The sequence below is a fragment of the Leptonychotes weddellii genome, chromosome 6, assembly GCF_054177405.1.
Source record: "Leptonychotes weddellii isolate Sample4059 chromosome 6, ASM5417740v2, whole genome shotgun sequence".
Lineage (NCBI taxonomy): Eukaryota > Metazoa > Chordata > Mammalia > Carnivora > Phocidae > Leptonychotes > Leptonychotes weddellii.
Window position 1 is genome coordinate 110566184 of NC_138374.1, and position 16107 is coordinate 110582290.

Genomic DNA, 16107 nt, shown 5'->3' on the forward strand with positions numbered 1-16107 from the left:
TTCCTTTTTCAAATATTTTATCAAGTATCTATTGGCTTCCTTTCTTAATATTGAAATGTTGCTTTTTTGCTCTTTGTTCGTGGATGCCATGTTGTCTCATTTCTGAGAATATGAATTACAGTTGGTTTCAGGGTTTCTTCCGCTCCTTGCATTGTCTCTATTTCTCCCAAATCTCTCTTCTGTTTAATCTTGGTCTATGTCTTTCTTTTTAGAGGCTTTGATCTAGTGTTTCTTGAATGTCCATTTGTACTTAAAGTATGTTGAAATTCTGTGGTAATTGGTGGAGCTTGGAAATCGTGGTTCTTACTAAATTGCTTGAAATCGGAAAGGCATTGAAGATCACCCAGTTTTAGTTTCCTTATCTATCAAATGAACTACATGTCAATAGACATTAACATCCTATGTTTCCATATGACTAGAAATCTCTGAAATTATTTTCTGGTGGTTATCAGTAGCTGTTTTATTCATGAGATTCCAGGCATAATAACAACACAACCAATGTTTTAACATAAAGTCTGAGTAAAGAAGGGGAAAATTATGATGAGACAGACACTCCATCAAATCTAACACTTCCTAGAGATGTGGCTGTGAGCAGTTTACTAAACTCCGAGTCTCAGTTTCATTCCCTATAAAATAGGAAAAATACTTGGCTTGCTTGAATGACTAAATGCAAAAACATGCAAAGCTGTTAGCATAATGTCTGATACATAATAACATTTCAATAAACTGCTGCTGTCATTATTATATTTACTGATAAGTTAATGAAGGAAAGACTATTTCCTATGTTTCCCTGAAATCCAGATAAAACCTTGTTTGTCCCTTGCACAGAGCGCTTACCCCATAGATACTTAATAATTTGATGGGATTTGTGGGATTTGCTGTCTGTGGACCACATACCAGGTTTACAGAGTAAGTAAAAGTAGAATCCTTTTATTTTTATTTATGTTCTTTATTATTATCATGCCTTACTAAACAAGGAAGACCATGCATAGAGCTGATCCTTATTTTTTTTTTTTTGTCTTGATGTGCTTATTTCACTTTTGTAAGGCCTTTATATTTATAGAGGTCAGATATGCATTCTCAGCCTTCAAAACATGCCACCGTTCATTTTAGGGCAGATGCTGAGAATAAGTATGTATTTCATCTATTTTGTTTCACCCTTCTGTCCTTGTACTTTTCTTAGATTTGCCAAACTAGACATGTTTAAATCCCTTTGGAAATGACATTCCATTTCTTTTTGGGGGTGGGGGGTGGGGGTAGGGGTGATGGTGAGAACGGTGGTATTTAAAGCCCAAGTACGTCTTTTGAAATGTCATTTTCACTCAACTGATTCCCAGTTTTTACTGAAATTTCTTGGGGGTGTGACTTCAAGGTAACTTTGATTTGTGATCACTTAAACATTTTGAGTCCTAAAGGAAACATATTGGGAAAGGTAAATTCAGTAACAATGCATCTGTTAGAATAACATAGCTTTGAAGATCAAGTGCTCTGTTATCTACATTTTCATCTGTTTAATGTACTTAGTCAATTCTCCTGGTGATTCACAAAAGGATTATAATGGAAAATAGCACTTGCCCTATGATTTACAGATTTTTGGAGCTATGGTGCCACCTACTGGAATATTTCTAAATATTCCCTTGTCTAAATAATGAAAATAGACACTTACCTTTTAAAAAAAATGTAGAAAATGTTGCCCCAGAAGAATGAAGTCAAAAGATAACATATAGAAATACTAAGTATCTTACTATGTTCTATTTTATTACATTTGTTTCCTGAGCTTATAGAATTTAAGAACTCTCATGCAGTTCTTACTTTTAGAAGTACTGATGCCTTCTTTTTATAGTCACACATATATACATTCCCCCTCTTAATCCCCACTACTATTTCACATATTTTTCTTTACCTGTTTTTTCCACACCCTCCCAGTGCTGTTCATATAGAATGTTTACACATATGGTAATGCTATTTATATTAATACAATCTCCTAATATTAAATAGGTATTTATTATACACTAGTCATTAAGTACTTTCTGCAGATATTTGCTTTTTCCAAGTCTATTTGACTCCACTAACAGTATATGATTGCTTTTAAGTCTACATGAACTAGGGCATAAGGAGTACAGCGCTGTCTACCCATGCCAAACAGCTGAGACAACCATACCAGTTCTCTCGCTTTGCACTGGCCAAGCAGATCACTCTATCACCATATACTGAAGAAGAGTGAGTAGGTCATGAAACAATTAAATATTCCATGCAACCAGTCTGATCAGGTCTTCTTGTTTAACGATGAGGCTTCAGCACAGTTGTTTCTTCCGATGATTTCGGTAACATTCCGAATACTGTCTGCATATGTAAAATATAATCGACTATTGAAGTCATTGCTCATATAATTTAGGAAGAATTACAAAATGTGATGGCAGATATTGACAAAGTACTGCAGACATTTGGTACTACTGTCTCCTCTAAATATTTAAGTAACTTCATCTATCTACCTTATATGATATGTAGAAACAGTCTCCGTGGAAGTATTTGTTGCTGGACTGCTTATATTTATGTAAGTCATTAGAGTGGTTTTTGAGGGGATATGTTCTTTAGATATTAGATTTTTAACTAGGCTATTTCATGTAGGTTGTCTTTATATGTGTTCCTCCTTTGAGATTTGTAGTTAAGTTTTTTGATATTTTAAAAATAATTGAAAAACTTTTTAATTTATGTAATCTAGTAGATATGGTTTATGGAAATTAATGTCATTCAAGTTGCATTGCTATAGTTCCTGAATATTTTCTTAAGGACTTTAACTTAAGTTTGGAAGTGGTTTCTATTTATGGAATTTTATTTTAGTGTGTTTCTGTAAGATTTACTGAGTGCATAAGTAATTTTCATGTGATTTATCATGTTGACTGAAAGTGTTACAGAGACTGAAAATCTGTTTATAGGGATTTTGTGACTATGAGAATAAGTAAGTTTAGTCTTATATTGAGTCTAAACTGTGATGCTGAAGACTTGGAATTTTCTTTCAAAGATAAAACACTGTGTGTGTGTGTATGTGTGTGTGTGTAATACTCTATAAAGAAAGTGAAATAAAATATAAAATAAGCTACGGTGTTTCAAAATAGCCTAAAAATCACTCAACAGAGGAATTTAGAATCAGATTCTGAGATAAAAGGGTATAAAGGAAAACACGTATTCAATTTGAGAAGCCTTTATGGGAAGTAAGCATGAACACAGAGGAAAGGAAAATGTGATCCATCTTTAGATATTATATTGTTTGCCATGGATGCTAAATTTTGTTGCATTGAAGATTAAAGGATTTGGGGAAATGTTGAATGGACCCATGATTAGACCAGAAATACATAGATGAAGATATACATTTGGAGAGAAGCCATTTTTCTGTTTCCAAGCTACGGAAGCCTATTCACAGATAAACACTAGGTCTGTGAGTTACGATACTTTTGTTTGATGTCTCTGTAGTTTGGTTGACTTTCCTGTCAAAATAATATTCTGTAGTAAATTAAATTGACACACCTCTGATTTTTCTCTAGTATTACCTATACCATACATAGAGCATTTATCCAGCAAACTATAATTTAACCTAAATGTCTATATTTAGGGTCAAGTTTGTTTTAGCAAGTGTAGCACTATTAGTCATTTATTTTGTAGTCCAAGCCTGATTAAGATGCGTTTTTATTTAGCTTATGAGCTTTTAACAAATACCCATCTCTATATAACTTAAAACATTGGCTAAAAGAATTTCCATGCTGAGAGGTCAGGTGGAGAGGAAAGGCGGTAAGGATAGATTAATGAGGAAAGCAGGAGACCTGGGGGTTGACAGCATGATCTGCAGAGTCAGACAGGCTCAGGTTCAAGCCTGGGCTGGCATATACTAGCCTTGTGAACTTAGCCAAGACACTTGACTTCTCTCAGCTTCTTAGGGTGTTGTGATCCTTAAGGAAGAAAATACAAGCAACATGCTTACTATAGTGCCTAGCATGCCCTGAACACTCAATACGTATTAGCAATGAATAATAATAAAATATCACTTCTGAATTATCCTTTTAAAAAGATACACCTGTAGAAATTGTCTTCTCCGTTTTGGTAATTTTCCTGCTCTCCTTTTCAAAACTTGGATTAAAATACTATACATCACATATTTCCTTTAAGAAGATTCATTGCTTTTTTATTTTTTAAAGATTTTATTTGTTTATTTATTTATTTAGAGCGTGAGTGGGAGGAGGGGCAGAGAGAGAGGGAGAGAGAGAATCCCAAACAGACTCCACACTGAGTGTGGAGCCCGACACAGGGCTCAGTCCCAGGACCCTGAGATCATGAACTGAGCCGAGATCATGAACTGAGCCGAAATCAAAAGTCAGACACTTAACCGACGGAGCCAGCCAGGTGCCTCTAAAAACAAATTCCTTGCATTTGAAGCAGTTAGAATTAAATGAATATCCTTGGGGTATTTAACATGTATGTGGCCTGATGAATAGTCTACTGTTTAGAAATATTTCTAGCGGGCGCCTGGGTGGCTCAGTTGGTTAAGCGACTGCCTTCAGCTCAGGTCATGATCCCAGGGTCCTGGGATCGAGTCCCACATCAGGCTCCCAGCTCAGCGGGGAGCCTGCTTCTCCCTCTGACCCTCTCCCCTCTCATGCTGTTTCTCTCCTGCTCACTCTCTAATAAATAAATAAATAAATAATCTTTAAAAAAAAAAGAAATATTTCTAGCATATTTACTCTAGTATTCATAGTTCTTATGTTAAAGCAAAAGCTTCCTTATTATCCCAACATTCCTTTTTTCATTTCCATAATAAATATGTGACAAATTGTAAATCCTTCTTACAACATGCTCTATGTCATTTGTGCTGCATGTTTTGGTGGCAACAAACTAATAAACTACAACAATCGAGCATAGTGGTGCGTGGAGTTAGTGGATGCAGTACAGACAACATTAAGATTCCTCTTTTCTCTGTCATCAAATCTACTATTTGATTTCTCTTCTACGTGTATTGATTCAATGGCGTCCATCACTCTCAGGAAAAAGTTCAATCTCTTTATCATAGCCTAGAAGGCTTGTTCCTGGCTCTTCTCCAAAGGTGTTGTCATCAGATCTCTTTGATTTCTCCCTTGCATTTACTCATGCTCAAAACCATTCAACAATTACTTATCGACCACTTATGATATGCAAGGCTCTTAGCTACATATCCACGGCTGCTTTTCTTCCTCCTCGTCTTGTTGTGTGATTCTTGCTGATCTCCAATGGAAGGAATTTTAACTATAATCAGGTTCACCTATGACCTAAATATCTTTCCAGACTCTTGGAAATTTCTATTGATATGGATATAGATATCTCACAGATGGTAATTTTTCCCAGAGCAAAGGACCATGCCTTTTATATGTTCAAACCTAACACCTAATATCATGCCAGCAAAACAACAAATACTTTTTTGATTTAAATGAATCAAATTAACTTGTTCGAAGTTCCAAGGAATTACGTGTTTATATTGAGAAGGGGCATATCAAAATAGTTTTAGATATTTAAAAACTTATGTACTTCTTAGATAAAGAGAAGAGATGTATCATATGAAACATGTTTATACACTCTAACTCAAATATTTTGAATCTGGCACTATGTTAAATGATCTACATTTATCATGAGGATTATTTTTTCTTTCACTTAAAACACAAGAGCTGTTAGTCACTCCTATAGTAATAATTTTTAATTTTTCTTATTACTTCTTTTGCAAATCAACACAATTCTAAGAACTTAATTTAGAAGGAAGTAAAAACAAATGAGGAGAGAAAACTACTAACAGGAAAAAAAATAAAATAAAAAATAAAAATATTATTTTATATGAGCTAGAAAAATAAAAGCTGACTAAACAAGAGGAGGGACAAAAATCCAAATCATGTAAATTAAAAACAATACTTAAGTTTGAATGATGAAGAAAAAGTAGAGAACTATAATGAGAAAGTAAGAAAATATTTGACACAATATACATTTTAATAATATATATTTTAATAATTACACATTTACATATGATATACATAATACATAACATATATATATAGGATCTATACATATATAAAATATATAATACACAAATACTTTTTTATCAATGTCATTGAAGAATACTGGGTCATACCCATCTGATGGCACTTCTGAGGGAAAGAAATTTTTTCAGATTGGAAAATAAAATCTCAAGGCAGGAAGGTGTCTTAAATACTAGCCAATCTGTTCTTCTATCTGATGCTTGATTCCTTTTCACATCAGTTGACTATCATTTGGGAAAGAACTTTATGATCTTTTTAATAGTCATTTACAAAGAGGGGGAATGAAAACATGTCTCACTTCGCTGCAGACTGAATCCAGTTCCCATCACGGCAATAAAACTGACCTTTCCAACATTCCCACGAGCCCTCGTTCATAAATCCAATTGATCCATGTTAGCTCTCATTTTATTTGATTTCATTAATTTCCTTCTTTTATTTTTAAGATTTTATTTATTTATTTGCAAGAGAGAGCATGAGCAGGGGGGAAGGGTAGAGGCAGAGCGAGAAGCAGACTCCCTGTTGAGCAGAGAGCCCGATGCAGGACTTGATCCCAGGACTCTGGGATCATGACCTGAGCCAAAGGCAGACCCTTAACCGACTGAGCCACCCAGGCGCCCCTCATTAATTTCCTTCTTGAAACACCCTCTACTCATAACCCTTGTTGACTTCAATTGCCCTTTTACATAGAAAATTAGGTCACCTTTGCTGGCCCTCTCCTTTAATATTTATTCAACTTCAGAATTCTATCCTGGATGCTCCTCTTTTTTTTATACCTGGGGAATCTCCTTCACCTTCGTAGTTACAATATTCATCTATATGCTGATCCATAGCCTTAGCCCAGATGTATATCTTGAGCTACCAACCTCCACCTCCAAATATTACCAAGTATTTTTACATAGAAGTCTCAAGCATATCAAATTTTCCTGTCTCTTTGGCTTTTCTTTCTTCTTTAGCTTAGTGAAAACTTCCACAATCTACCTAACTGCAATTGCCTAGTATGTTAAACTATCAATCTGAATGTTTTCCTTTTTACTCATTCTCTGCCTTTCTTTACTTGCAAAGATTTACAAAGTCTTGATGACTATTTTCAAAGTGTTTCACGGATTTTTTTCATGTCTTTTTTTTTTTTTTTGGTACCATTTTCCTCATGTAGATCATCATCTTTCTCATATGCTTTTTTTTTAGTCTCTGATGTTTCTTTCCCAGCTTTGCCTTCTGATAATCTATTTTCCATTTTACAACAAGGTCAATACAAAATTAAATGCTTCTCCATTAGACCTCCCCTTAAACACCTTCCTCTGATGACTGTTTAAAGCCTGTAAGACAAATCCCAGCTTATTCCTCTAGCACTAAGCTAACTGTCCATAATCCTTTAGGTCACAGCTTAAATGTATCCAGGAAACCCTCTCTATCGCATCCTCCCCCAGCTGGCCACCAACCCCAGAAAGCTAAATTAGGTGATCTCCCTATATGATTCTATAGCACATTCTGTCTCATTTGTCATCACACCATATGATTTTTTTTCTTCCTTTTTTTCTGTATCTCACACTGAACCCAGCTCATTGGGGGCAGGAAATTTCTATATCTTGGTTATATTATATCCCTAGAATGTGGCATGATGTCTAGCACATAATAGGCACTCAATAAATAATCATTATCTAAATAAATGAATGCATTTGGGGGAAAATTTCCAAGGTATTTTGCAAGCTTAAAATTAATTCTAATAGCTCTCCTTTATTGCATTATTTTTCTTATTTTACCTGAGAATTCAAAAACTAATAGCATAATTTTGACACATTTGGGCTTTGTAAACATGACATTAAGAGAAGGAATGTAGTTTCAGTGGGGAAAAAGGTACTGAAAATTGCCACCTTGTGAATGTTAACTAACATAGAGATGACTTTATATATAACTTATATTTAGATAAGTATGTATGAAATTTGAAATTTTCTAAGAGATGTTTTTTTTTTCCTTTTTTCAGGAGAATCCCCTTCCACTCTTGGTAAGAATTAATATTTGCATTTTACTTATTTTTTGTTGTTGTTGCAAAGTTTATGTATTTAATGTTGATAGAATTTTCTATTATTATCTAGTAAAATCATTTTATAAGGACAAATGTTATAATTATGAATGGTTCTTGATGTTTTCTTGTTCTTAATATTCCTGCTTATAAGATATAAAGTTTTATAACTACTTGAATGTATTTGTATATGTATTATTGTGTATAAATTACAGCTTTTCTTAAACTTGATAATAAGTTGCATGGCAGGGCTCCAATCTCTTTTTAAATTTTAACATTACAAACAATTCAAGTTAGATCACAAAATTTTATGGCTCAAAAATTGGTTAAGGAATTATCTGAGAAATTAGAATTCTAAACATATTATATATATGTTATACATATATGGATATATATAAAAAAGAAAAACTTTGAGATTAGTAAGATATTTTATAATAATCATTTCCAAATTCTATTGTCACAATTAAATTAATAGTCTTAATGAGTATTCTAATCCTGAGATAAATTAAATTTAAACAATGAAAATGTTAAAAATAAGTTCATACATACTACATACAAAATAAGAGAGAAAATAAGTTATATCACTCAAATGTTACTGCTATTTAAAATGTATTACTGATTTCTTGATTCATCATATGGTTGACAGTATGCATTAAAAGAGTAAGTAAAGCCACTAAGATAATTCTGATTTAATAACTATAATGCACAGTTCTAGTTAGGTTCATTCAAAATATTCTGAGAATTGGGTAATTAAAGGAATTATTTTTTTTAATTAAGTGAAAATTCATTTCAAACTATGGAAACAAAGAACTAAGTGGAAACTAACAAAATGTTCCTGAATCTGCATAAGAAATATACTCTCTTATTTTTTAAAAGATGTAGTATTAGGATTTTATCATTGTCTAGTATGGCAGAGAATTTTTATAGATACATGGAAGTCATTAAGGCATAGTAGATGTGATTGGTTTATGCCAGCTACTCTCATGCATGTTAGCATTTCCGCCTTTTACAAATGATTAAGTTCATTTCAATCATATAAATTGGTTATTGTTGCAGGAGGGGAGTGGGAATGGGGTAGAATGGGGAGTGAATGTTTAAAATGATAGATGACTCATCATTTTATTGAGAGAGTTTCCACTGTCTCTGCACTGACTGTTATAACAAGCCTCCAAATGATGACATGAGGTAAGTCAAAATAGTGACCCCAAATGCAAATGCGAATGTCCTCTTGCAAATATTGCCAACAAGAAGACAATCAATGGAAACAAGTAGCATCTCCAAAGTGAAGATGAAGGACAATGTAGAATTGGCCATTGGAGTGTGTTTTCTAATCCTGAATTAAATTCTTACTCATTGAATTAGGGAATGTGCCCTGAGCTTAAGACATGTGCAAGAATATTAAGGCTTCTAGGTAGGAGGATAGTTTTTTGAACACCCTTTTTTGCATAGACCTTGGAGTGAATTTGCTTGAGGAGATATAATCTTTATGAATGCTACTCTTCAACAAAGCACAGCACTATTATGCGAGGTATTTGGAATGATATTCCCTTTACTGTCTTTGTAATTCAAATGTAAAAGAAAAGAGGGAATGGGTGATAAAGGGAAAATGTCGCCACATTTCTCTCAAAGCAGAACGGATCATTGGAATCCTGCCGAAACCAAAGACAGTTGAACCTAAAAACAACAAATGAGTAATTGTTCAAGTCTATAGTGATGAAAGTGCACCGAATTTTAACTCCTCCTTCTCTCCCTTCCCTGTTCTCTCTCCTTCTCTTTCCTCCTGCTGTCTTTTCCTCTTCCCCCACTCCCTTCCTTTTATTCAACAAAGAGCAGGTGAGAGAATAAATCGAGTTAAACTTATGATTTTACACTGAACCCAGGAAGGAGCTACTTGCCTATTACTTAGCTAGATATGTTGGCTTGTATTATGGGTGAAAGTTTGTTAGTAAATATGTTGATTTGTGAGTTATTAGGTTATATTATAAAATTCTAGAGTTTGAAAATTTTCCTTGGGAAACAACGACTGTAACAACTGTACTATCACTTTAGATTTCTGAACCACAGCAGAGTTCCACATTATTTTATGTGCATGGCCTCGGGGAAGTTCAATAGGGTTTAGATGGTTTTTATCTGTATTTAGTAAACATTGATTTCACTTTGCCTTTGACATTAAATGAATGAAGTAAGGACTTCTGTGTGTCCTTTCTACTTCTATTTTCTTAATTCCCTATTCAGTAATCTTTTAATTTCGGTTCTTAATTCTTACCACTTCTACTCTTTTCCAGTTTCTCCCCTTCTTCCTCTTCCCATATTCATGCCATTTTCTCTTACCCACTCTTGTTGAACTGAATGGTTAAAATACTTGCGTGATATAATTCAATTTTTTGTTAATTATTGAAAAACATAAATTTGGCTATTCATGGAAGTGAATACATGTTAAACATAGATGATTTAGAAAAAAAGCCACATCACTATAACCTCATATCCAGAAATCACAATGTATTTTTTTTTTAAAACAATTTTTGGTGTATTCTCCACAACTGCCTACCCGCTCCCCCTCCCCCGCCAATTCTTTAATAAAGAAATACACATTCTGAGTAAGAGAACACCAAAAATTTAAAGGCCTTTAATACGTGGTGCTAATGTGCCCTGCAGGAAGCTTTCACCAATCGAATACTCCAATCAGCTGCTCTGGTACCTATTTCAACACTGCCTTGCCATATTGTTTTTTCTTCTGAGGTGAATTGGAACTATAGAAAGTGTTGTTTCAGTATCTCAAATTGTACTTCTTTTTTTTTTTTTAAAGATTTATTTATTTATTTGAGAGCGAGAATGAGAGAGAGAGAGAGAGTACATGAGAGGGGGGAGGGTTAGAGGGAGAAGCAGGCTCCTCGCCGAGCAGGGAGCCCGGTGCGGGACTCGATCCAGGGACTCCAGGATCACGACCTGAGCCGAAGGCAGTCGCTCAACCAACTGAGCCACCCAGGCGCCCCAAATTGTACTTCTTATATTAGCAAAAAGTTCAAAACATTTTTGTAGACTTGGGCCATTTGTGTATCTGTTTGAGACTTTTGTTTCCCTTTTACCCAATCTTTGCTTTGTTTGACTTTGATTTATTGAAAAATGATCACTTTGTACCTAGAACTTTATCTTTCATCTTTTTTCTCCTGGAACACTAGTCCTCCTAATAATCTCTTTTGGAGTTTATCTTTCTCTATTCCTCATTGGTAAGTCCTTTACATTTTTTTTTTACAATTTCTGTTAATCAATTTTCTTTATACATGTGCTCTATCCTTCTTTTCTTTTCTTTTCTTTTTTAAATTTAAATTCAATTATCCAACATATAGTACATCATTAGTTTTTGATAGTGTCCAATGATTCATTAGTTGCATATAATACCCAGTGCTCATCACATCACATGCCCTCCTTAGTGCCTATCACCCAGTTACCCCATCCCCCCACCCACCTCCCTTTGCGCAACCCTCAGTTTGTTTCCCAGAGTCCTTCTGAACCCAATTGCTTTGGACAGTTGAGAATCCAGCAATCGAAAGGGAAGAGGGCAGGGAATAGTTGCTTTTGGTTTCATTTCCCCATTTGTATCTTTAGCCTCTGTTCTGTAGCTTGTTTTATATCTAAGTCTACATATCTATACCTCTATATGCATTTATATTTATATATATGTGTGTATATATGTATATGTATTTACTAATATATACACACACTGTGTACACATACATATATATACATACACATATCATGTCTATGTTGTGCATGTATGCGTGTATATATACGTATATCTATATATTTATATACATGCCATAATGGACTGGGGAGTTAGTAAACGCAGATGAGTATATGTTGCAGGATATGATTCACGTATTTATTTTGTTTTTCTTCTTCCATCTCCCATGAATACAATAGGACTGAACTCAACAGAAAAGCCCAGTGCTCTGACTCCAGGCGACCCCTTACCTGCCCGCACCACTGCATTCTCACTCCCAAGCATCTCTGAAAGAGAAAATAACTCCTCAGAGACCACACCTCCTCTTAATCCAGACAGTACTTCAACTGAAAGATCCCGGAGCCCTTTGGATAATACTAATACTCTTAATGTGACAGGTTGGCACAGAGATGTTAAATGAGTTTAGGAGAACTTGCCTTTCTTTTTGAATTCTAAAATTATCAAAACAGTTTTTCTTTAAATTATGTGTGCAATTTCTATGTATGTGATTTTATTCAGGCGTGTTAAGTGTAGGACATCTAGGTGTCCATGAAATATTGACTGACCAAAGTAATGAATGCTCGCTGTTAAGGAGACGATGGAGAGGGATGGGTGGGGGAAGCCCCCCACAAGTAATGTTGTGGGGAAGGAGGATTCTCCCTGGCTGTAATTTCAAAGCAGAGTCTTTCTTTGTTCAACTCCAGATTCTCAATATCAGAAAATTACTGGAGATATACAATTTATTTTTTAAAAACTACACCGAGGATTAATAATCCCACTTTGCTATTTGGATTTCCTTCAGGGGCATTTGCATTATTTAAAAAATTTAATCAAGGTTGTGGGTCCTAATGGTGGAATTTAAGGTAACGTGGCCACGTTCATACCAAAATATGAGTGATGTGGTAAGCATTTTTGCCAGGGAATACCACTGAGGCTCTTCAGAATCCCAATAAATCTGTGATTTGCTCGTTCCCTATTTATTGTTAGGTCTGCCAGTGTATTTGGTACATAAATCAACCCTCATGAAGGTTGTTCATACATTTTCTGAAATAATGTGCTATATTGCCATTTTCTGAGGCAAACAGGTTTGTAGACATACTCTGATTAGAGACTAAGCTATTTGCTTAACAGGACCATTAATCCTAGTTTGGAAAACAAGTATGTATAACACTACCTAAAAATTTGGGGAGGAATACATTATAATGCTTTGAATACCATACTGATGAAGTTTATTGGCTTTAATAAGCAGTTAAATAAATGATAAATGCCTCCTTATGCTGATTACGGGACTGTACATTCAATCTTTCCTCCATTTTTTCCCGCTACACTAGCAGAGTAGTGGCTAGGACCTATCTAAACATTGTAAGCATTTGAATTCATTGCCCAAAATTTTAACAAAAGGAATGTGAGGATGAGGGTGTTGATGGCTAGGTAAGAACATTTCAGGCTAAACTTTTTTACTGACTGAGTAAATGTCACACAGAGCTTTCCATTTCAAAGGTTCCACATTTCACTTCTTGTACACAAATACACGCATACAAAATTCCATAAGAAGCAAAATGTGAGAAGAAATATTTAAAATGGAATAGATTGGGAATAAGGGTGAATAATATTAAAATACTAACTTCCTCTAGCACAATAATACTGATGGTAAAATTAGCTTGGAAAGTTTCTTACACTTTCAAATAAAAGAATACATTTTCCCCCTTAGAAAATAATCTTGCTATCAGGTGATATTTCAATTATCTACTGGGATAAAATCTATATGTGTTATTTAATTTTTGTTTGTAATTGATTTATATTGTGGAATACAATAAAATTTTCAGGTTTGCTAATATATGTAGGGAAAAAATCCCTTAATCCATTTTTCTAACACTGTAACATTTTCAAACATTTTCAAAATTGTTCAAAAATCATGAAACTTAATTATGTAATATTATTTTTAAAAAAATATTTTATGCATGTTGCAAAACATCAATATAGTATATACAAAGTATATACTTAGACTAATATATACTAAAATTTATGTATTATATATATATATATAAAAGTATTTACACACATACACAATGGAAATACTATTTCTGATTTTTAAAGATACTGTTTTATCCGTGATACACACTCCAGACTCTAGACATGGGATTCTGTCAGAGAATGTGTGTACGTGTGTGTGCAACTGTTTCCCTGCATCTTTTCTAGTACTAGATATTAAACTTTTAAAACTCTGCCAATACGATAGTTAAAGTATTTCATTTGTACATCGAAAAAAAATTTCATAGTGATGAGCATTTTTGCATATACTTTTTGGCCATTGTATATATTAGATGTCGTTACATGTCTTGTCCATTTTTCTTTTTTTTATGATTTGCCTATTGTATATTGAGGGATTCTTTATTGATTCTGCCTACAAAGAAATATCCCAACTTTCAGTTTGTAAAGTTGAAGGAGACTTCACAAAGCTCATAGTGACTTGGAGGCAAAAAAAAAAAAAGACCGCCTGGAAACCTGAGTCATCTGTGACTTCATGGCCCAGAGGGAGCCTCTGGGCATCCGAAAATGAAGAACACAGGTGCCCACCTCCCTGCCAGGTGAATTTGCATAGAGGCAGACACACATTTTAATAGACTGAGTCATTTCACGGTTCGGTAAACAAATATACTTATAACCTCTTAGTATTTGTATTTTTCATCTACGGTGGGGAAGCACTGAAATGATTTCACTTTCTTACCTTAGGTGTTACACAGCCGCCTCTCCACCCCACGCACGCAGACTCGCAGGCGCCCTCTGCCGGATCTGACCCGCAGACACCCAGCACCGCTGCTACCCTTCCCCCACGCACCCCTGCTCCGGGCGGGAATGACACAGCAGGTTTGCGGGGCTGTTAGACTTGTGCAAATACGAAGAGAGCATGACAACTGCCTGTGTTTAAGAGTAGTGTGAGGGAATCTAACCACTTGTTAAACATGTAGCACTTGCTAGTTGGTGAATTTGGAATTTCATACTTTCATAGTTATCCTTCGTTTATGAGGCCACATAACTAAGGTCCTTGTGATAGAGATGAAATAATAAGGAATGAGACTTACAAGAATAAAGGAAAGACCTGTTCCAGAGGAAACAGTTATTTAGGGCACTCTATATGTTTTTTTATATTTGGGGCAAGTATCATTGCAGAGTGAGAACTTTTTGCTGGTAATAAAGAATAATATGTATGAATTGTTGCTTAAAGATCCCCGACCAATACACAGAATCATGAAGAGTGGATGACTTCCATCATCAATGAAGGGCACCAAGAAATTGTAATCACAATTTAATTGTTTTTTAAAAGAATGGAAAAAAAAGAAATAGATACTTCATATTCCCCATTCAAACATTAAGATTCTTTTGGCTTAGCATCTCTGTACATAAAAGCAATGCAAAATATCCCCTCCATTGTCTTTCCAAAATCAGCGTCTAAGTCACTTCATGGTGCCCCTCCTTTTTTATCCTGAAAAACAAAATCCACATGAACACATATAAAAATGTAGTGGCCTGAGTGTCTGAAGGTTAAAGATGGCAATGGGGGGGCCTACAGAGCTGGTACTAAAGAGGCCTTGCTTTAAGTACGAATCAAACATGGAAGTCAACCCTATCAAATAGGGGCACAAAAATCATTCCAGGCAATGTACAAGCTTGAAACAACTGGAAAAAGAGTTGCCCTTGCCTCCCTGCCTCGTTCCACCCACCCTAGCTGCCAGGAGAACCGCAGTAAAAAGATTTGGAGCTTTTAGCAAATGCACAGATCCAGAAGTCGTGGATGAGAAGGAGCTGTAAAAGACCTAAAGGGGACTGACCTGCAGGGGCTGATAGACGCACAAACCACCCTATTTGCCCTCATGAAGAAATCCTTCCTCTCCAAGTGGCTAATTCCACTAATGAATTAGGATTAATTAACTTAAGTAAAATTGTAAGAGCCACTCCTAAACCGGCACTGTGATTACCTACACAAGGGAGTCATAGTTTTCATATGAAGGAGGAAGGGAGGGGACTTGGGGAAGGAGTATGGGGGCCTCAGAAGAGCAGAAGGACAAGGGACTCCGGGGGGTGGGGCGGTGAAGAGACCAAGCTCGTGAAAGAGAAGTAGGGAAGAATATGGAAGGAGACAAAAGACAAACCCATTGATTTTTAAAACGTGGCAGAGGAACAGTTCTGTGTCTAAATTTTTTATTTATATATTTATTTATTTATTTATTATTATTTTTTAAGATTTTATTTATTTATTTGACAGACAGAGACACAGCAAGAGAGGGAACACAAACAGGGGGAGTGAGAGAGGGGGA

At 35.1% G+C, this 16107-nt stretch overlaps 1 protein-coding gene across 5 annotated transcripts in view; it reads left to right on the plus strand.

The window, feature by feature from the left end:
- Positions 1-16107, plus strand: part of PTPRC (protein tyrosine phosphatase receptor type C) — a 117110-nt gene that overhangs the window by 45423 nt on the left and 55580 nt on the right. For 2 of the 5 annotated variants that reach the window (XM_081824955.1, XM_081824956.1), the window contains exons 3-5: positions 8032-8052; positions 11992-12189; positions 14525-14659. In XM_081824955.1, the coding sequence (XP_081681081.1) occupies positions 8032-8052; positions 11992-12189; positions 14525-14659 (354 nt within the window). The remainder of the gene's footprint in view (positions 1-8031; positions 8053-11991; positions 12190-14524; positions 14660-16107) is intronic. The other 3 variants (XM_031024022.2, XM_031024023.2, XM_031024024.2) reach the window with 2 other exon arrangements.